The following is a 24439-nucleotide window of genomic DNA, read 5'->3' on the forward strand; positions in this document are numbered from 1 at the left end:
TATATATTATCTAACTTTTAATCTGTGTATAAAAACAGCAAAAATGTGAACCTCCTGCTTTGGGTTGTATGTGCTAATACAAAGTGCATGTGACAATGTGTGTGAATAACTAAGCTCCATGATGGCGGTGCCCTGAGTGACAATGCAGAGCTTCACCAACCTGCAAGCGGTTGAAATAAGAGAACTGCCCAGAATAGAAGGAAAAGCGATATCATGGTTATAAGTCACCCTGGCACTGTAGTGCCCAGAAGTTTTTGTAGATACACAAAACTACTCTAGGGGGACGAATTATTCAGGCTCGCCGGAAACAGCAGTTATGAAGACCGCTGCTCCATAACTGGTCCACCTTCACTGAGGCAGCAGACAGACATCAACCCGATCGAATCTGCAGGGGGCGGAATTGCACCAGCAGTTTACAAGATTTGCTTGTGCAATGATAAATGCCAACAGCTTATGCTGTCAGCATTTATCGATGTACGGTGGACATGATACACTACATCGTATCGTGTCCGCTCGCACTATGATAAATTGGCCCCTAGGTATTCATTCTCTACAAGTCTAACATGGTTCTCTGGAAAAACAATGAAGCAGACAAACTCTGATGGTTAAATGATGGGCTTACATTTCCATTAGAATCACAATAATGCACAAGGAGGGTCCTTCCTTCTATTTTACCTACAGTATTACACTATTGGGTTATTTTTCTTTCCTTTATGTTTGTTCACCCCTTATGCATTCACTGGCCTTTGCCACCACCAATCATTATAGCAGAACCCTCAATTCTCACAGGTGTGAGAAGTAATGTTGGCTAGTCAGTGGTCTTGATGTGGCACTATAAAAGAGGAATTTAAATGAGAATTACAGAATTATTATTACCAGTTATTTGTAAAGCGCCAACAGATTCCACAGCACTATAAACATCGGTCTAATATGCAAAGTAGCATTTATAGGAGACAAATAGATAGAGGGTCCTGCCAAGAGTTGCACTGTTGTAAATCTGCTCTCATGAAAGTGATCTACAAAACAGTTGGGCTTGTAGGTTTACATGCTATGGGGTTTGAGGGGATAACAAAGGAGGATAGGAACTAAGGTAAGAAAATATTAGTGTATATTGTATGTTTCCCTGAACAGTAGAGTTTTAGAGTTTTAGGGAGGCAGAGAGTTCCACAAAATAGGGGCCAGTCTGGAGAAGTCCTGTAGATGGGAATTTCAGGAGGTAACAAGAAAGTAGGAGAGAAGGACCTAATGAGCAGAGTGAAGGAGACAGGAGTATCTGGAGACAAGGACTGAGATATAGGGTAGAGCAGTGTTATTGAGGTCCTTGGATGTCAAGATTTTGTGTTTAATTCTAGAGGTTAGAGGAAGCCAGTAAATGTATTGGCAGAGAGGTGCAGCAGATGAGGAACAATGTGTAAAGAAGATCAGATAGGCAGAGACAATCATTATGAATTGTAAAGGAGATAGACAGCAGCTAGGGAGACCAGAGAGGAAGGAGTTGCAAAAGTCAAATTGAGAAATGATGAGATAGTGGATTAAAAGCTTAGTTGTGTCTTGTTTGAGGAAGTGGGGAATATTGGAGGTGCTTTTAAGGTAAAAATGGCAGGAATTGACTAAAAGCTAGATGTGAGGAGTGGAAGAAATGTCAGAATAAGAAAATGATGACCCCCCAATCACCACCAGTACAACCCCACAGCCTTGAGATGTAGTCTTGTCAGGGATGCCATATGTACTGCCAAATTATGGAGAGGGATCCAGGGGATAAAAAATAAACTTTAGTAGACAAGCAAATCACACCATCTTTTCTTATCTAGATTCCACACAGTTGTTTTTATGATTTTGATCCCCAATAGTTAAGGAGCCTGGTGTAACATGCCCCCCCCCCCCCGCTTCAGATGTGATGTGGAATCTTCTGTAACCCTAGAAACCATAAAAAGACCACAGTGATGCATGCACCATCAGTACGTACGTTCTTCTCCAACTCCTTCGGATGTATTGGTCTCTTCCTTCAGCTTCTTCAGCACTTTCACCATCTTTACTATCTTAACCTTTTTTTTCGAGACCACCTTGGCTAGAAAAATGCAAAACCAGGTACAGGTTGATTTCACCAGCTGTTGGACCTCAGAGATGTTCATGCATCAGAACACATGGAGTGCGCTTACATGCACCACGTTAATTGTGTGCTCATATTCAGCATGTACATAAGTGGGCATGCACATGCGACACACATATAGCCATCCACACATTACACTACACATTAAATAAAAATAACTTACTCCAAATGTAATCTTCAGACTCGCCAGAAACACAAGTGATGGAGCAGGGGGTGTCAATCGGGTTGATTGACAGTTTGCAGGGGGCAATGCTGAATACGGAGAGCGTATTGCTCTCCGCATTCAGCAATGTCTGACGGACCTGATCCGCACTGTCAGATCAGGTCAGACAGACATATGATAAATAGGCCCCTATGTATTCCCTCCTGGGCTCTATCTATCACAGCCCACTCAAGTGGATCACTACCTGAAAGGCATGCACGTATCTATTGGTACCTTTATTAATAATAATTAATCTTATCATCACTTCCATAGTAAACAAATGTAAAACGTTCACAAGATATTATAATGTATAAAAAGATCAGATGCTGATCAGATATTGGGGGGTAGTTATCAAGCCGTCAACCTCAAATACGCTGGAATTCCACAGCGTATTTGTGGCGAGGCTGATTCGCCTTAGTTATCAAAGGCTAGAGACCGGCAAAAGTAGAATTTTGTGACGTAAACTTCGATCCGCCGGACTCAGTCCGACACAGATCGATTCTTACATCACTACAGATGTTCCGCACACAAGTGCGGCACAATCTGACTACTTTTGCTAGTTATCAAAAAACTAGCAGGTACGCTCGGCACTTTTACGGCCCAGCGTACCTGGTTTTCAAACTGCCACCCTGGAGGCTGCGGATCCCATAGGAATCAATGGGAGTCTGACCATAGCGAAAGTACAAGTTCGCTGCTGCCAGACATCCCATTCATTCCTATGGGAGCTGTCTACACCTAACATCCTAACATGTACCCCGAGTCTAAACACCACTAATCTGTCCCCCTACACCGCCGCAACTAAATAAAGTTATTACCCCCTAAACCGTCGCTCCCGGAGCACACCGCAAGCTACTCTATACATATTAACCCCTAAACCGCCGCTCCCTGACCCCGCCGCAACTATAATAAATGTATTAACCCCTAAACCGCCGCTCCCGGAGCCCACCGCAAGCTACTCTATACATATTAACCCCTAAACCGCCGCTCCCTGACCCCGCCGCAACTCTTATAAATGTATTAACCCATAGTAACCCCTTATCCTGCCCCCCCTATACCGCCGCCCTCTATAATAAATATATTAACCCCTATCCTGCCGATCCCGCACCTCGCCGCAAATAAATAAATAGTTTAACCCCTAAACCGCCGCTCCCTGACCCTGCCGCAACCTATATTAAATTTATTAACCCCTAATCTGCCCCCCCTACACCGTCGCTACCTATAATACATTTATTAACCCCTATCCTGCCCCCCACTACACCGCCGCCACTGTAATAAAATTATTAACCCCTAAACCTAAGTCTAACACTAACCCTAACACCCCCTAACTTAAATATTAATTAAATAAAGCTAAATAATATTTCTATTATGAACTAAATTAATCCTATTTAAAACTAAATACTTACCTTTAAAATAAACCCTAATATAGCTACAATATAAATAATAATTATATTGTAGCTATCTTAGGATTTATTTTTATTTTACAGGTAACTTTCAATTTATTTTAACTAGGTACAATAGCTATTAAATAGTTATTAACTATTTAATAGCTTACCTAGCTAAAATAAAGAGAAATGTACCTGTAAACTAAAAACTAACCTAAGTTACAATTACACCTAACACTGCACTATACTTTAATAAATTATTCCTATTTAAAACTAAATACTTACCTGTAAAATAAACCCTAAGATAGCTACAATATAATTAATAATTACATTGTAGCTATCTTAGGATTTATATTTATTTTACAGGTAAGTATTTAGTTTTAAATAGGAATAATTTATTAAAGTATATATTATTTAGATTTATTTAATTAATATTTAAGTTAGGGGGTGTTAGGGTTAGTGTTAGACTTAGGTTTAGGGGTTAATAATTTTATTACAGTGGCGGTGGTGTAGTGGGGGGCAGGATAGGGGTTAATAAATGTATTATAGGTGGCGACGGTGTAGGGGGGGCAGGATAGGGGTTAATACATTTAATATAGGTTGCGGCGGGGTCAGGGAGCGGCGGTTTAGGGGTTAAACTATTTATTTATTTGCGGCAAGGTGCGGGATCAGCAGGATAGGGGTTAATAACTTTATTATAGAGGGCGACGGTATAGAGGGGGCAGGATAGGGGTTACTAGGTATAATGTAGGTGGCAGCGGTGTACGGGAGCGGCGGTTTAGGGGTTAATACATTTATAAGACTTGCAGCAGGGTCTAGGAGCAGCAGTTTAGGGGTTAGTAACTTTATTTAGTTGCGGGGGGCTCCGGGGGCGCCGGTATAGGGGGTAGAACAGTGTAGTTTAGTGTGAGTGCTTAGTGACAGGCTAGCAAGAAAGCTGTCAAACAGCCAAAGAGCAGCGAGATCAGATGTGTGATAACTCTCACAGTCCGCTGCTCATCGCCCCGCGGCTTTTTGACAGCTTTATTTGATAACTTAGGCGAATTTTTTCAGGTCCGCGGCGGCGATGTGAGGCGAGCTTAGGCGGGCGTATTGGGCCGGCGAAGGCAGGAAAGCTGACACGTTGATAACTACCCCCCATTGTGTTCATCTTCCCTTTCACTTCATCATTTTGTATTCATCATTCAAATATTCACATATTAATACTCAAGTGCTGATTATCATACTCATTATATAGAAACAGGAAAATGCTAGAACACATCAAAAATCTTCACTCTTTCTTACTGACTCGTTCTCTGACCCATCAGCCCTGAGAGTGAAATTACATTATAAGGAGTGGCTGTTAGTCTGTACTTGTATTGCATTTAAAGGGACATGCTAGTCAAAATAAATGTTAATGTGGGGCGGAGCCAAGCCAAGATGGCGATCAGAAGCATGTAACAGAAGCTCCGGCATAATCTTGACTAAACTACAGACTTTAAGTAATGTGTGCCCGCTAATCTTTAATACCTCATGACGGCTATACACATCAGCTCATGAAGCACCCCAAAAATAACGCAAATTTCTCTATTTGAAGGAAACTGAGACTCTGAACCACAAATCATATCGCCGAGGCCTATGGCGGCATTCATCTATGAGCGTTAGATACTCTCTCCTATACCATCTGCTAAGGGAGCATCGCAGAGCAATAATACGTGTCTGACCTATAGGTTTATACACTGCTATTATCATGACGGATTGCAGCGCAGCCCTACTAACCCAGCTGGAAATTTTCGGACGTCGCATGGAGGACAACTTCTCTGCTCTGACGAACCTGTTCAGAGATCTTAGGTCCTCACCAATCCCATATGCTGATGAAAGGATAGACCAGCGAGCTCCATTAGCAAACCCCACGACTACAGTGATATCAGCGCACCCGGAGATGACACTTTCTGCCGCAAGTGCATGGGACATCCCGGACTCATTTGTTGTGGGGCCGCTTCTAGCTCCCTCAAAGGAGAATATCATCAACTGCACAGAGAGACCTGGAGGGTTACTGACCTCACCTAGTAGTGCACCTCGACAATCGCAGAATATTGGTGCCCCAGGACACATATACTCCACTCCAGCTTCGTCCGGTACTGTTGAAATAGTAATGAAAGAGCCGCTCACGCTATTACACCTTCTTGGTCAGCCACCTACTTACCTCAAGATGAAGCGTCTGGGACTCTGCAGCATCTCATCAGCCAGGGACTTGTTCTATGTGCAGAAATGGCGGAGATCAGATTATCAATATGCTACCATGGCTGACAGAGCAGGAGTCGGCTAAATTCACAAGGAGCCTTCAGTAAGATTTTACTTACAAGCATTAGACAATCTACGCTACTCTCACATTCTGATCTAATGTTAGAACCATGCTTTTGATATGAAAATACCCTCTACCTTGATGATGGCCTACAGGCTTGAGAATATAGGACTTAGAGCTTCATGTTTTAAGCCGGGAGGACATGTGTCGCAGAGGCCATTTAACCTAGCCCAAAAACTCATAGTGTTTATTGATTATGTTAATGTTACTTTACAATACAGGGGAGTTTCTATATTTTTCTACTTGCTAACTACTGTGTATGCTCTGTCATTTGAACATCTCTTAGTTGAAGGTACAATGCGCTTATATTCATTGATAGCGATATGTATGTCTCTAACTTCTCTTAGTAATCACACTGCAGCACTGATAACATGTCCTGTAATGATTCTCTCTGCCTTATAATTTATGCAGCTAACACATACGACTTATCTATCTGCTCATCTATTTTATACAGTCCTCTTGAATATAGACTTCATTGTGACTTATGACTTATATAGTTTTGTGGCGTATATCATGTACCAGGCTATTTTGATCTTCATATTTGCAATGTTGTACTGGTGTATGTGTACGGCACAGAATTCTTTCTATTTTTAGATGCAGCAACAGTTTGTCTCCCGAACTTCTTTAATACTGGAGTAATTTGAAATACCTGCTCTTAATATATTATATGACTTAGCTGGAATCATTTTGGCTCTAATATTACGGGATCAACACTATAGCAATTACATCTGAGCTCACTTGTACGCAAGCATATACAGCGCCTATTTGCTGTTATATTCTCAATACATGGTCTGATAGATACTGTTGGGCCGTGTTAACTGGGAAGACACGGCTCGGCATGTCAGATAAACTAGGGATTTTAGTTGAGATATATATGCAATAGCTGACAGCGTACACTGTATTAGAAATGTATAGCTATGTGGGTGTCCGCTTTTTCTCTAGTTCTTTCATATGCCTAGTTATCTCCCCCTGTCTATATCCTACTCGGGAAACTACCCTTACTCCTGCATGCCCTAGCTTAAATTTGGTCACGTTATACATAGAGGAAAGGTCTATGTCGTAGTCTATCTTAAAGCTCTGAGGTCTTAATACATTCACCAATTTGTCATATTAATTGGCTCCGCCCCCCCCCCATCCCTTCTACTCTACTTAAAGTGGCTCTGGCCCACTGACTTCCCCCTCCCTCAAGCCAGACTACTACCCATGTATACTTATAAGTACCCTACTCGTATGATTGCATTCACCAGGTTTTTCAATTTGGAGATGTCTAACTTTCCATAATCTTAAACTATTCTACGCAATATCTATCTTGTCATTAGGATTCCTGAACACGTGTGCTTACTTTTTTATCTTGCCTTGTTATATATGGTGGTGGCTGGTTTATGTAGGATAAACTAAAAGAGGTCATTCCTACCCCTGCACAGGTTAGTTTGATAGTTTTCACTACCTTTTTGGTATTATTTAACATGAATACTTGATTTGCACCGTTCTCATCTTATGTACTAAGTATTGATACTGCTTTATATTTTGTATTTACCCTGTGTGGGTGGAACATTGTTTGTTACCTATGACTTTAACCTCAATAAAAAAATATTTTTCAAAAAAAAAAAAAAATGTTAATGGCTCAAAGGATGCAATTTTAACAGACTTTTGAATTTATTTCTGTTATCAATTTTACATTATTCTCTTGGTACCCTTTGTTGAAGAGCATACACTACTGGGAGCAGCTGGTGATTGGTTGCACACATATACCTCTTTTTATTGGCTCAACAGATGTGTTTAGCTCTGGAGTGGACTTCAGCTTTTCAGGGGTTAAGTACATAGTTATATGCAAACCATAGCTCAATAAAAAACACACACATTAGAGCATTGTCTTTGCAGCTTTGTATGTCCCTTTAATAAACTAAACTTTATTGATCAGAATCCTGAGCTCTCTATTTAAACTCTCAGCAGCACTATTAATCCTGTATCACATTTACTCTGCATAGGAAAGTGACTACTTGGTCTTTAGACATTTAGATAAACAAACACATATAAACATTCATACATATATACTGACCTACAGATATACATACATATATATATATACCTACAGATATACCTACATATATATGCACCTAATGATATACCTACATATATACTCACCTACAGATATACATACATATATACACGCCTACAGATATACCTACATATATATGCACCTAATGATATACCTACATATATACTCACCTACAGATATACCTACATATATATGCACCTAATGATATACCTACATATATACTCACCTACAGATATACATACATATATACATACCTACAGATATACCTACATATATATGCACCTAAAGATATACCTACATATATACTCACCTACAGATATACATACATATATACACACCTACAGATATACCTACATATATATGCACCTAAAGATATACCTACATATATACTCACCTACAGATATACCTACACATATACATACCTACAGATAAACCTACATATATACACACCTACAGATATACATACATATATACATACCTACAGATATACCTACATATATACACACCTAGAGATATACATACATATATACACACCTACAGATATACCTACATATATACTCACCTACAGATATACATACATATATACTCACCTACAGATATACCTACATATATACACACCTACAGATATACATACATATATACACACCTACAGATATACATACATATATACTCACCTACAGATATACCTACATATATACATACCTACAGATATACATACATATATACACACCTACAGATATACCTACATATATATGCACCTAAATATATACCTACATATATACTCACCTACAGATATACCTACATATATACACACCTACAGATATACATACATATATACTCACCTATAGATATACCTACATATATACATACCTACAGATATACATACATATATACACACCTACAGATATACCTACATATATATGCACCTAAAGATATACCTACATATATACTCACCTACAGATATACCTACACATATATACACACCTACAGATATACCTACATATATACATACCTACAGATATACATACCTACAGATATACATACATATATACACACCTACAGATATACCTACATATATATGCACCTAAAGATATACCTACATATATACTCACCTACAGATATACCTACACATATATACACACCTACAGATATACCTACATATATATGCACCTAAAGATATACCTACATATATACACACCTACAGATATACATACATATATACTCACCTATAGATATACCTACATATATACATACCTACAGATATACATACATATATACACACCTACAGATATACCTACATATATATGCACCTAAAGATATACCTACATATATACTCACCTACAGATATACCTACATATATACATACCGACAGATATACATACATATATATGCACCTACAGATATACATACATATATACATACCGACAGATATACATACATATATATGCACCTACAGATATACATACATATACACGCACCTACAGATATACATACAAATACACGCACCTACAGATATACATACATATATACACACCTACAGATATACATACATATATACTCATCTACATATATACACACCTACAGATATACATACATATATACACACCTACAGATATACCTACATATATATGCACCTAAATATATACCTACATATATACTCACCTACAGATATACCTACATATATACACACCTACAGATATACATACATATATACTCACCTATAGATATACCTACATATATACATACCGACAGATATACATACATATATACACACCTACAGATATACCTACATATATATGCACCTAAAGATATACCTACATATATACTCACCTACAGATATACCTACATATATACATACCGACAGATATACATACATATATACGCACCTACAGATATACATACATATATACATACCGACAGATATACATACATATATATGCACCTACAGATATACATACATATACACGCACCTACAGATATATATACATACATATATACACACCTACAGATATACATACATATATACTCATCTGCATATATACACACCTACAGATATACATACATATATACACACCTACAAATATACATACATATATACTCACCTACATATATACATACATATATACACACCTACAGATATACATACCATACCTGTACAGATATACATACATATATATATATATATATATATATATATATATATACACACCTACAGGTATACATATACACACACCTACAGAAACACACACACACATATATATATATATATATATATTTATATTTATATATATATATATATATATATATATATATAAAAGCAAAAGTAGAAAGCACTCACTGGACTGTAGACAGCAATTTACATCAAATAATATTTATTGTGACGTTTCGGGACCAACAGCGTGCCTTCCTCTGACAAACAACAAGTGAAAAAAACAAACTTTATAGACCCATACAACACTCCCCTGGGTGAACTGCCAATAAGAATGTGACGTGTGCAAAAGTTGAGCCATGTGTAAAACAAGCATAGGTCCCTATAATTAGGGAAAGATATAGTGAATAAGGTTTTAAATATGTAAATGTATATAAACTTATGCGTGATCTTATGTGAACAAACTACAAATATGTCTGATAGCCCCTAAAACATGACCGATCTACTGAAACTAATAAAAATTCTATATCGGACATCTCATAAAAGTAAAAACAACAAAGTGCCTGATAGGTGGGAAATGACATACCCCCGTAATTTGATAGGTCAGGCAGATTTGTCATCGGTAGACACGCCTTGTTCCATATTATTGGTCAATCATTCTGGAGACAACAAGCATTCTAATTAGCTAACTAGACGCAGATAAATACGTCAAGCCGTCACTCACAGCAGCAATATGAACGGTTGCCTTGGTGACCCAAGTAAACATTTCCGTATATCGCAACCTTACCCCATCTGTCAAACTCAATAATACACAAACGTCACGCCGCGACGCATACAAGCTCCGGCGGTTGTCCTGGCAACCAATCTCAACAACCACGTACAGTGGTAACCGAGCTAAATCACATCGCCCAAATACCGTCAATAGTTGTAGTGCCCACGATCGTACCGCCTCATCATCTTACCAAAAATAATGCTCTCAAACAAAAACCAAGATCATCGCCGTAACACCATAGCAAACCACTGCCCATCAGACTACCTTGTTGCCATAGCAACCCAAGCATAAACACCAACCCCCAATCGAGATCACGTTATGTTCTATATATAGCAAAATATAAGGGGTCCAAAGGCGCCTACCTGGCCATCACAATAGAGTTGTGGGAATAACAGCAAAAAGTAAAAAGGAACAATCGCTCACCAATATAGAAAAGTGCATCTACAATGTCCAAGTATGGGACCACACACCTGTGTTCCAGTCGCTCGAGCTGACCCATGATCGAAAACTAAACAAAAACATATCGAAAAAACACATATACATGAATAAACAATCCCTGCCACATTTCATGCCATAATATATAATACAAAACGTATAAAGCAATAATACTTATAAAGGGAACAGCAACCACCATCAGACAAACACAACATCTCTGTACCCTCCAAACAGAAGGGCAGACACGATCAGCAAAAATTATAACCACAGTGACAAAAGAAAAAGAAAAATGTGACCCCATAACGAGTAATCAGAAATCCAAATGGGTGACTCAAGATTGGAACCTGCACCCACCATGTCCATACTACTAGTGTGTAAGCCATACAATACCCCTGTGGCAGTTATGTATCCTAAACCACCAAATCTAAAAACTACCCGAAAGCATCTCCACCTATCTGTGGCCAACAACACAAAAAGAGCCTTCAACCACATGTGATAGCCGAATTCCATAAAAAATGGACGCTTAATCATCCCACAACCCTATATTATCAGGACCGTAACACATGTATAGGAGGCATATCAGACGCACAAAACTCATAATGTGTGTGATATGTGACCTGTGACTCTCCTAAAAACAGATTAAAAACAAAACACACCTCATATTTACATAAGTTGAAATAAAAAACTAATGAAAAAATGGAAAAATATGGAAAACAATATATTTGAAAAACTACATTCCATATAATAGAGGACATGTAAGCTCTACTAAGCTTTACCAGAAGAAATTAGAACAAAATGGGACAAACAGAGGACAACTAGAGAATGAAACTTAGACTCTCATTTCACCATCACCATGTAATGTATGGTGATAGATACAGGATCAATAGATCACTGGGCTCTCATAAGATCAATGGACTCTCATAAAACCTGTTCTTTATAGGAAGTTCTGCCATCCCGTTTGGATGTTGAGGCCTCTCGGGGCCAGTGTACATAGTTCATGAATCCAACGTGCTTCTTTTTGTAACAAGATCTTAGCTCTGTTTCCTCCTCGTCTTAAAACTGGCACGTGGTCAATGATTCTAAACCGTAGATCACTCACTGTGTGTCCTGCTTCTAGGAAGTGACGTGCCACCGGATGTTCTGCCTTCCCAGAATTTATCGCTGCTCTAATGCTCGACCGGTGATTCGCCATTCTCACTCTGGCATCGTCCGTCGTCTTTCCAGTATAGAATTTCCCGCAGGGGCAATTGAGAAGATATATGATAAACTGGGTTGTGCACATCAAAAAATACTTAATCTAATATCTTTTGCGACGATCAGGATGTTGAAATGTCGTGCCCGTGTGCATGCTGTTACAGGTTACACAACTAATGCATTTATAGCATCCCACCTTTTTCTTCAGCCAAGTTTGTTTATCATTTTTTGAAGAAATATCGGTCTTCATTAGCATGTCTCTCAAACTCTTGCCTCTACGGTATGCCAATCTTGGTGCCAACCAGTCAGCAAATGGCAATGTAGGATCACTCTGAAGAATTTTCCATTCCTCTTTGACTGCTTGAGCAATCTGATATTGGTCAGGATTATATGTTGTCACAAATGTAAGTTGGGGATTGGTTACGGAGTTTTGAATTTGTTGCTCATTTTGAGATGAGAGAGCCCGTTCCAATTGATTCTCTAGGTTCTTTTTATTATAACCTCGTTGGAGAAATCTTTGTGTCATTTCTGACATTTGCGTCTGCATCAGGTCGTCATCGGTATTGTTTCTTATTACCCTTTGGTATTGTACTTTCGGAATATTACATATGAGTGCTGGCTGATGGCAGCTCCTAGCGTGTAGCAGTGTGTTGCGATCTGTTTTCTTCCTAAACAGTGTGGTACCCAGTCCATTGGAGGTTTTGAATACTCTAACATCAAGAAAATCGACTGTGGCATTGTTGAACATATGTTGAAATTTGATAGTACTATCCATCCCATTCAGGGTATGGATCCAATTGTCCAACGCTTGTTCCCCATTTCTCCATATAAGGAACACGTCATCTATGTAACGGCAATAAAAAGAAATGGCATCCATTTCATACACCTTCATCTGGTTAGATTCATAATCAGCCATAAATAGATTGGCCAGCGATGGGGCCATGTTTGACCCCATCGCGGTCCCCTCTATCTGTAGATAAAAATTATTCTCAAAACGGAAGAAGTTATTTTCCAAGCATATCGTTAGGAGATCAACCATGACTTCTTCTGGAGGCCCCACATATGGACTCTTTCGCAGATGGTTAACTACAGCTGCAATCCCCAATTTGTGGGGGATAACCGTGTAAAGGCTGCATACATCCATCGTCACAAGGAGGTCCATTGGCTGTATATCCTTTAGTTGGATGATGGATCGAATGAAAGCATTAGAATCTTGTGTGTAAGATTTCATTCTCTTGACCATTGGTTGTAGATGGAAATCCAAAAATTCAGCAAGTGGTTGTAGGAGTGATCCCCTAGCCGAGACGATAGGCCTCCCTGGGGGATTATTGGGATCCTTATGGATTTTCAGTAGTGTGTAGATGATAGGTGTTATCGGATAGTCTCTTTTCAAGAATTTTTGCTCTTGTGTAGTAATACTCCCCATCTCACACCACCTGTCAAGTTTTTCATCAATGTATCTTTTCAATTGATTCGTTGGATCCGTTTGTAAAATCCTGTACGTCTTTTTGTCTGTTATTTGGCCCAAGAGTTCTATTCTATACTGTTGTAGATCCATCACGACCACCGCTCCACCCTTGTCTGCCGGGCGTATTATAATGGTCGTATCCTCAGTTAGTGATTTGAGTGCCTGTCTCTCATCCTTGGTTAGGTTGTCCATTCTTCTCCTATTAGGGATGTTTTTGGAGACTTGGCTCAGATAGTTTGTGTATGCGGTAATGGCTGGATTCTGTGATCTTGGATCAAATGTCCCAGGAGTACGGAAAGGTGTAATCTCACTATTGTCCATCTTGCAGAACTCTTTAAGTCTCAAATTCCTACCAAATTTTTTGTATATCGATATATGTATCAAATGGATTAGACTTTGTTGTCGGAACGAAAGATAAACCCTTGTTCAATAGGGAGGTCTCTGATTGCGACAGTGGTCTTGAGCTGATATTGAATACATTGTTCATCTCCTCTGTCGCAGAGGGCGGCGTGACATGCCCCCCCCCTCCTTGTATGTGGCCTGTGCCTCGTCCTAAAAAATGAACCGAGGGAGTATGTGATGAACTATATGAGGTACTGGTATTGCTTGTTCCTCTCATATTGTCCCACTGTTGGCCTCTACTTGCCCCTCTGGATCTCGTAGTGATGCCTCGGTATGTGGACTCTCCACTTGTAGTTGCCCTCTCTGAGTCTGAACTATCGCCAGAGCTGGTGTCCACCGTGTTAATGTTTCTTTTTGTGAACCTTCTCTCACGTCTGGATCTGAAGTTTTGTCTTTCATCTGGAGATAACATCCAGCGGTATACACTCTTATACGTATAATCTTGAGTTACTGTTTGAAGCTTCCGATTTTTAAACGCAATGAGTTCTTGTTTGTATAACTTGATTTGTAGTGTCAATTTATCAATCCAATCCACAGATTTATCTGATCTGAGTGTATTGAGTTGTTCAGCTTCAAAAGTTTGAATTTCAATTCTCACTTCTTGAAGTAATCGTCCAGCTTCTCTAATCACAAGGAGCATAAGGTCAAAAGAACATTTGTTGAGAATTTTGCACCAATTGGTACAGAACTCAGCATTAGATCTCCCAATAGTGGGGATGTTCTTTACCCTAAAGCCCCTTGGTATTAATCTTTTTTTATGATAATCGGATAAATATATTCCATGGAGGTTTAGATCTATTTCTCGTTGCTTAAGTTTCGCCAGGGTGTTATATAGAGACTGGCACGACTCCTCTGTTTGCTGTTCTTCAATGGAGCCAAATCTAATAGCTTCTGCATCTTCGTCTGTAAATGTAAAGATATCTTCATGTCTCTCCTCAGTGTTCTCACTCTGAGACACATTAGATGTTTCCATATTTCCACTGTTAAGTTCAGTCATAATGGTAGAAAATGAGGCACAGATGATGAGAAGGGCGATGTGATTTAGCTCGGTTACCACTGTACGTGGTTGTTGAGATTGGTTACCAGGACAACCGCCGGAGCTTGTATGCGTCGCGGCGTGATGTTTGTGTATTATTGAGTTTGACAGATGGGGTAAGGTTGCGATATACGGAAATGTTTACTTGGGTCACCAAGGCAACCGTTCATATTGCTGCTGTGAGTGACGGCTTGACGTATTTATCTGCGTCTAGTTAGCCAATTAGAATGCTTGTTGTCTCCAGAATGATTGACCAATAATATGGAACAAGGCTTGTCTACCGATGACAAATCTGCCTGACCTATCAAATTACGGGGGTATGTCATTTCCCACCTATCAGGCACTTTGTTGTTTTTACTTTTATGAGATGTCCGATATAGAATTTTTATTAGTTTCAGTAGATCGGTCATGTTTTAGGGGCTATCAGACATATTTGTAGTTTGTTCACATAAGATCACGCATAAGTTTATATACATTTACATATTTAAAACCTTATTCACTATATCTTTCCCTAATTATAGGGACCTATGCTTATTTTGCACACAGCTCAACTTTTGCACACGTCACATTCTTATTGGCAGTTCACCCAGGGGAGTGTTGTATGGGTCTATAAATGTTTGTTTTTTTCACTTGTTGTTTGTCAGAGGAAGGGACGCTGTTGGTCCCGAAACGTCACAATAAATATTATTTGATGTAAATTGCTGTCTACAGTCCAGTGAGTGCTTTCTACTTTTGCTTTTATATACCTGGCTACAGCACCCTGGCAAGGTGTAGTGTGTTGGTGAGAGTGCATATACTACAATGCATTTTTTTATATATATATATATATATATATATATATATATATATATATATATATATATATATATATCCATTCCTGGGATTCGGTAATATTTCAACTTGAAAACTACATTTGATTAATTATCTTACTATCACACATAATTAAGCACAAATCAAACTTCTAACAAATCATATTTTCCCACCTTAGGCAATAAAGCCATTTTATTATGTTCAGTTTTTTTCAGATCTGGACAACTTTTATTCTCAACCCCGTAACGGACAAAATGGTATTGGTTTAAAAAGAATTTTACACAAAACGTATTATAAAACAAGCATCTACCTACTACTCGTGTGTCCCTCATAAAAAATTAATACTTACATATGTAACTTTTATGATAATCTTCACATTTTTATGTATGAAAGTTTCAAATAAACAAATTGTGTGCCTGTGGTCTATTTTTTTTTTTTTTTTAATTTATCAATTTAGATGTTTAACTAAAATCACAACTTTATTGTGCTAGTCCTTAATATGTCAGGTGGTATTCAGCAAGAAATGCTTTCTTTTTTAATTCCCTTCCCTATTTTTACCCAAAAAATATTAATGTGACGGGGCTGAGAATAGTGTGACGGGGCTGAGACTAATGTGACAGAGCTAAGAATAGTGTGACAGGGCTGAGAATAATGTGACAAGGCTAAGAATAGTGTGACAGGGCTGAGAATAGTGTGACAGGGCTGAGAATAATGTGACAGGGCTGAGAATAATGTGACAGGGCTGAGAATAGTGTGACTGGGCTGAGAATAATGTGACAGGGCTGAGAATAGTGTGACTGGGCTGAGAATAATGTGACAGGGCTGAGAATAATGTGACAGGGCTGAGAATAATGTGTCGGGGCTGAGAATAGTGTGACAGGGCTGAGAATAGTGTGACAGGGCTGAGAATAATGTGACAGGGCTGAGAATAGTGTGACAGGGCTGAGAATAATGTGACAGGGCTGAGAATAATGTGACAGGGCTGAGAATAGTGTGACAGGGCTAAGAATAGTGTGACAGGGCTGAGAATAATGTGACAGGGCTGAGAATAGTGTGACAGGGCTGAGAATAGTGTGACAGGGCTAAGAATAGTGTGACAGGGCTGAGAATAGTGTGACTGGGCTGAGAATAATGTGACAGGGCTGAGAATAGTGTGACAGGGCTGAGAATAGTGTGACAGGGCTAAGAATAGTGTGACAGGGCTGAGAATAATGTGACAGGGCTGAGAATAATGTGTCGGGGCTGAGAATAATGTGACAGGGCTGAGAATAATGTGACAGGGCTGAGAATAATGTGTCGGGGCTGAGAATAATGTGATAGGGCTGAGAATAGTGTGACAAGGCTGAGAATAATGTGACAGGGCTGAGAATAATGTGACAGGGCTGAGAATAATGTGACAGGGCTGAGAATAGTGTGACTGGGCTGAGAATAGTGTGACAGGGCTGAGAATAATGTGACAGGGCTGAGAATAGTGTGACTGGGCTGAGAATAGTGTGACAGGGCTGAGAATAATGTGACAGGGCTGAGAATAATGTGATAGGGCTGAGAATAGTGTGACAAGGCTGAGAATAATGTGACAGGGCTGAGAATAGTGTGACAGGGCTGAGAATAATGTGACAGGGCTGAGAATAGTGTGACAGGGCTGAGAATAGTGTGACAGGGCTGAGAATAATGTGACAGGGCTGAGAATAATGTGACAGGGCTGAGAATAGTGTGACTGGGCTGAGAATAATGTGACGGGGCTGAGAATAATGTGACAGGGCTGAGAATAGTGTGACAGGGCTGAGAATAGTGTGACAGGGCTGAGAATAGTGTGACAGGGCTGAGAATAATGTGACAGGGCTGAGAATAGTGTGACAGGGCTGAGAATAATGTGACAGGGCTGAGAATAATGTGACAGGGCTGAGAATAATGTGACAGGGCTGAGAATAATGTGACAGGGCTGAGAATAGTGTGACAGGGCTGAGAATAGTGTGACAGGGCTGAGAATAGTGTGACTGGGCTGAGAATAGTGTGACTGGGCTGAGAATAGTGTGACAGGGCTGAGAATAGTGTGACAGGGCTGAGAATAGTGTGACAGGGCTAAGAATAATGTGACAGGGCTGAGAATAGTGTGACAGGGCTGAGAATAGTGTGACAGGGCTGAGAATAGTGTGACAGGGCTGAGAATAATGTGACAGGGCTGAGAATAATGTGACAGGGCTGAGAATAGTGTGACAGGGCTGAGAATAGTGTGACAGGGCTGAGAATAGTGTGACAGGGCTGAGAATAGTGTGACAGGGCTGAGAATAGTGTGACAGGGCTGAGAATAATGTGACAGGGCTGAGAATAGTGTGACAGGGCTGAGAATAGTGTGACAGGGCTGAGAATAATGTGACAGGGCTGAGAATAATGTGACAGGGCTGAGAATAATGTGACAGGGCTGAGAATAATGTGACAGGGCTGAGAATAGTGTGACAGGGCTGAGAATAGTGTGACAGGGCTAAGAATAGTGTGACAGGGCTGAGAATAGTGTGACAGGGCTGAGAATAGTGTGACAGGGCTGAGAATAATGTGACAGGGCTGAGAATAATGTGACAGGGCTGAGAATAGTGTGACAGGGCTAAGAATAGTGTGACAGGGCTGAGAATAGTGTGACAGGGCTGAGAATAGTGTGACAGGGCTGAGAATAATGTGACAGGGCTGAGAATAATGTGACAGGGCTGAGAATAGTGTGACAGGGCTGAGAATAGTGTGACAGGGCTAAGAATAGTGTGACAGGGCTGAGAATAGTGTGACTGGGCTGAGAATAATGTGACAGGGCTGAGAATAATGTGTCGGGGCTGAGAATAGTGTGACAGGGCTGAGAATAGTGTGACAGGGCTGAGAATAATGTGACAGGGCTGAGAATAGTGTGACAGGGCTGAGAATAATGTGACAGGGCTGAGAATAATGTGACAGGGCTGAGAATAGTGTGACAGGGCTAAGAATAGTGTGACAGGGCTGAGAATAATGTGACAGGGCTGAGAATAGTGTGACAGGGCTAAGAATAGTGTGACAGGGCTGAGAATAGTGTGACAGGGCTGAGAATAATGTGACAGGGCTGAGAATAGTGTGACAGGGCTGAGAATAGTGTGACAGGGCTGAGAATAGTGTGACAGGGCTGAGAATAGTGTGACTGGGCTGAGAATAGTGTGACAGGGCTGAGAATAGTGTGACTGGGCTGAGAATAATGTGACAGGGCTGAGAATAGTGTGACAGGGCTGAGAATAGTGTGACAGGGCTAAGAATAGTGTGACAGGGCTGAGAATAATGTGACAGGGCTGAGAATAATGTGTCGGGGCTGAGAATAATGTGACAGGGCTGAGAATAATGTGACAGGGCTGAGAATAGTGTGACAGGGCTGAGAATAATGTGACAGGGCTGAGAATAGTGTGACAGGGCTGAGAATAATGTGACAGGGCTGAGAATAGTGTGACAGGGCTGAGAATAATGTGACAGGGCTGAGAATAGTGTGACAGGGCTGAGAATAATGTGACAGGGCTAAGAATAGTGTGACAGGGCTGAGAATAGTGTGACAGGGCTGAGAATAGTGTGACTGGGCTGAGAATAGTGTGACAGGGCTGAGAATAATGTGTCGGGGCTGAGAATAATGTGACAGGGCTGAGAATAGTGTGACAGGGCTGAGAATAGTGTGACAGGGCTAAGAATAGTGTGACAGGGCTGAGAATAATGTGATAGGGCTGAGAATAGTGTGACAGGGCTGAGAATAGTGTGACTGGGCTGAGAATAATGTGACAGGGCTGAGAATAGTGTGACTGGGCTGAGAATAATGTGACAGGGCTGAGAATAATGTGACAGGGCTGAGAATAATGTGACAGGGCTGAGAATAATGTGACAGGGCTGAGAATAATGTGACAGGGCTGAGAATAATGTGACAGGGCTGAGAATAATGTGACAGGGCTGAGAATAGTGTGACTGGGCTGAGAATAGTGTGACTGGGCTGAGAATAATGTGACAGGGCTGAGAATAATGTGACAGGGCTGAGAATAGTGTGACAGGGCTGAGAATAGTGTGACTGGGCTGAGAATAATGTGACAGGGCTGAGAATAATGTGACAGGGCTGAGAATAATGTGACAGGGCTGAGAATAGTGTGACAGGGCTGAGAATAATGTGACAGGGCTGAGAATAATGTGACAGGGCTGAGAATAATGTGACAGGGCTGAGAATAATGTGACAGGGCTGAGAATAATGTGACAGGGCTGAGAATAATGTGTCGGGGCTGAGAATAATGTGACAGGGCTGAGAATAATGTGACAGGGCTGAGAATAGTGTGACAGGGCTGAGAATAATGTGACAGGGCTGAGAATAATGTGACAGGGCTGAGAATAATGTGACAGGGCTGAGAATAGTGTGACAGGGCTGAGAATAGTGTGACAGGGCTGAGAATAATGTGACAGGGCTGAGAATAATGTGACAGGGCTGAGAATAATGTGACAGGGCTGAGAATAATGTGACAGGGCTGAGAATAATGTGTCGGGGCTGAGAATAATGTGACAGGGCTGAGAATAATGTGACAGGGCTGAGAATAGTGTGACAGGGCTGAGAATAATGTGACAGGGCTGAGAATAATGTGACAGGGCTGAGAATAATGTGACAGGGCTGAGAATAGTGTGACTGGGCTGAGAATAATGTGACAGGGCTGAGAATAGTGTGACAGGGCTGAGAATAATCTGACAGGGCTGAGAATAATGTGACAGGGCTGAGAATAGTGTGACAGGGCTGAGAATAGTGTGACAGGGCTGAGAATAATGTGACAGGGCTGAGAATAGTGTGACAGGGCTGAGAATAATGTGACAGGGCTGAGAATAGTGTGACAGGGCTGAGAATAATGTGACAGGGCTGAGAATAGTGTGACAGGGCTGAGAATAATGTGACAGGGCTGAGAATAGTGTGACAGGGCTGAGAATAATGTGACAGGGCTGAGAATAGTGTGACAGGGCTGAGAATAATGTGACAGGGCTGAGAATAGTGTGACAGGGCTGAGAATAATGTGACAGGGCTGAGAATAGTGTGACTGGGCTGAGAATAGTGTGACAGGGCTGAGAATAGTGTGACAGGGCTGAGAATAGTGTGACAGGGCTGAGAATAGTGTGACAGGGCTGAGAATAGATGTGACAGGGCTGAGAATATGTGTCAGGGCTGAGAATAGTGTGACAGGGCTGAGAATAATGTGACAGGGCTGAGAATAGTGTGACAGGGCTGAGAATAGTTGTGACAGGGCTGAGAATACTGTGACAGGGCTGAGAATAGTGTGACAGGGCTTAGGAATAGTGTGACAGGGCTGAGAATAATGTGACAGGGCTGAGAATAGTGTGACAGGGCGAGAATAGTGTGACAGGGCTGAGAATAGTGTGACAGGGCTGAGAATAGTGTGACAGGGCTAAGAATAATGTGACAGGGCTGAGAATAGTGTGACAGGGCTTAGAATAATGTGACAGGGCTGAGAATAATGTGACAGGGCTGAGAATAATGTGACAGGGCTGAGAATAGTGTGACAGGGCTGAGAATAGTGTGACAGGGCTGAGAATAGTGTGACAGGGCTGAGAATAAGTGTGACAGGGCTGAGAATAATGTGACAGGGCTGAGAATAGTGTGACAGGGCTGAGAATAGTGTGACAGGGCTGAGAATAATGTGACAGGGCTGAGAATAGTGTGACAGGGCTGAGAATAATGTGACAGGGCTGAGAATAGTGTGACAGGGCTGAGAATAGTGTGACAGGGCTGAGAATAGTGTGACAGGGCTGAGAATAATGTGACAGGGCTGAGAATAATGTGACAGGGCTGAGAATAATGTGACAGGGCTGAGAATAGTGTGACAGGGCTGAGAATAATGTGACAGGGCTGAGAATAGTGTGACAGGGCTGAGAATAATGTGACAGGGCTGAGAATAGTGTGACAGGGCTGAGAATAATGTGACAGGGCTGAGAATAATGTGACAGGGCTGAGAATAGTGTGACAGGGCTGAGAATAGTGTGACAGGGCTGAGAATAATGTGACAGGGCTGAGAATAATGTGACAGGGCTGAGAATAGTGTGACAGGGCTGAGAATAGTGTGACTGGGCTGAGAATAATGTGACAGGGCTGAGAATAATGTGACAGGGCTAAGAATAATGTGACAGGGCTGAGAATAGTGTGACAGGGCTGAGAATAATGTGACAGGGCTGAGAATAGTGTAACAGGACTGAGAATAATGTGACAGGGCTGAGAATAGTGTGACAGGGCTGAGAATAATGTGACAGGGCTGAGAATAGTGTGACAGGGCTGAGAATAATGTGACAGGGCCTGAGAATAATGTGACAGGGCTGAGAATAGTGTGACAGGGCTGAGAATAGTGTGACAGGGCTGAGAATAGTGTGACAGGGCTGAGAATAGTGTGACAGGGCTGAGAATAGTGTGACAGGGCTGAGAATAATGTGACAGGGCTGAGAATAGTGTGACAGGGCTGAGAATAATGTGACAGGGCTGAGAATAATGTGACAGGGCTGAGAATAGTGTGACAGGGCTGAGAATAATGTGACAGGGCTGAGAATAATGTGACAGGGCTGAGAATAGTGTGACAGGGCTGAGAATAATGTGACAGGGCTGAGAATAATGTGACAGGGCTGAGAATAGTGTGACAGGGCTGAGAATAATGTGACAGGGCTGAGAATAGTGTGACAGGGCTGAGAATAGTGTGACAGGGCTGAGAATAGTGTGACAGGGCTGAGAATAGTGTGACAGGGCTGAGAATAATGTGACAGGGCTGAGAATAGTGTGACAGGGCTGAGAATAGTGTGACAGGGCTGAGAATAATGTGACAGGGCTGAGAATAATGTGACAGGGCTGAGAATAGTGTGACAGGGCTGAGAATAGTGTGACAGGGCTGAGAATAATGTGACAGGGCTGAGAATAATGTGACAGGGCTGAGAATAGTGTGACAGGGCTGAGAATAATGTGACAGGGCTGAGAATAGTGTGACAGGGCTGAGAATATTGTGACAGGGCTGAGAATAATGTGACAGGGCTGAGAATAATGTGACAGGGCTGAGAATAGTGTGACAGGGCTGAGAATAGTGTGACAGGGCTGAGAATAGTGTGACAGGGCTGAGAATAATGTGACAGGGCTGAGAATAGTGTGACAGGGCTGAGAATAGTGTGACAGGGCTGAGAATAGTGTGACAGGGCTGAGAATAATGTGACAGGGCTGAGAATAATGTGACTAGGGCTGAGAATAGTGTGACAGGGCTGAGAATAGTGTGACAGGGCTAAGAATAAGTGTGACAGGGCTGAGAATAGTGTGACAGGGCTGAGATAGTGTGACAGGGCTGAGAATAGTGTGACAGGGCTGAGAATAGTGTGACAGGGCTGAGAATAGTGTGACAGGGCTAAGAATAATGTGACAGGGCTAAGAATAATGTGACAGGGCTAAGAATAATGTGACAGGGCTGAGAATAGTGTGACAGGGCTGAGAATAATGTGACAGGGCTGAGAATAGTGTAACAGGGCTGAGAATAATGTGACAGGGCTGAGAATAGTGTGACAGGGCTGAGAATAATGTGACAGGGCTGAGAATAGTGTGACAGGGCTGAGAATAATGTGACAGGGCTGAGAATAATGTGACAGGGCTGAGAATAGTGTGACAGGGCTGAGAATAGTGTGACAGGGCTGAGAATAGTGTGACAGGGCTGAGAATAGTGTGAACAGGGCTGAGAATAGTGTGACAGGGCTGAGAATAATGTGACAGGGCTAAGAATAGTGTGACAGGGCTGAGAATAGTGTGACAGGGCTAAGAATAGTGTGACAGGGCTGAGAATAGTGTGACAGGGCTGAGAATAGTGTGACAGGGCTGAGAATAATGTGACAGGGCTGAGAATAGTGTGACAGGGCTGAGAATAGTGTGACAGGGCTGAGAATAGTGTGACAGGGCTGAGAATAGTGTGACAGGGCTGAGAATAATGTGACAGGGCTGAGAATAGTGTGACAGGGCTGAGAATAGTGTGACAGGGCTGAGAATAATGTGACAGGGCTGAGAATAGTGTGACAGGGCTAAGAATA

General features: G+C 41.4%; 1 protein-coding gene across 1 annotated transcript in view; it reads right to left on the reverse strand.

The window, feature by feature from the left end:
* The window catches only part of LOC128650434 (probable carboxypeptidase X1), a 306253-nt gene that overhangs the window by 242053 nt on the left and 39761 nt on the right, over positions 1 to 24439 (reverse strand). The window contains exon 2 of the mRNA XM_053704376.1: positions 1967 to 2068. Within this exon, the coding sequence (XP_053560351.1) occupies positions 1967 to 2068 (102 nt within the window). The remainder of the gene's footprint in view (positions 1 to 1966; positions 2069 to 24439) is intronic.

The sequence above is a fragment of the Bombina bombina genome, chromosome 2, assembly GCF_027579735.1.
Source record: "Bombina bombina isolate aBomBom1 chromosome 2, aBomBom1.pri, whole genome shotgun sequence".
Taxonomy (NCBI): Eukaryota; Metazoa; Chordata; class Amphibia; order Anura; family Bombinatoridae; genus Bombina; species Bombina bombina.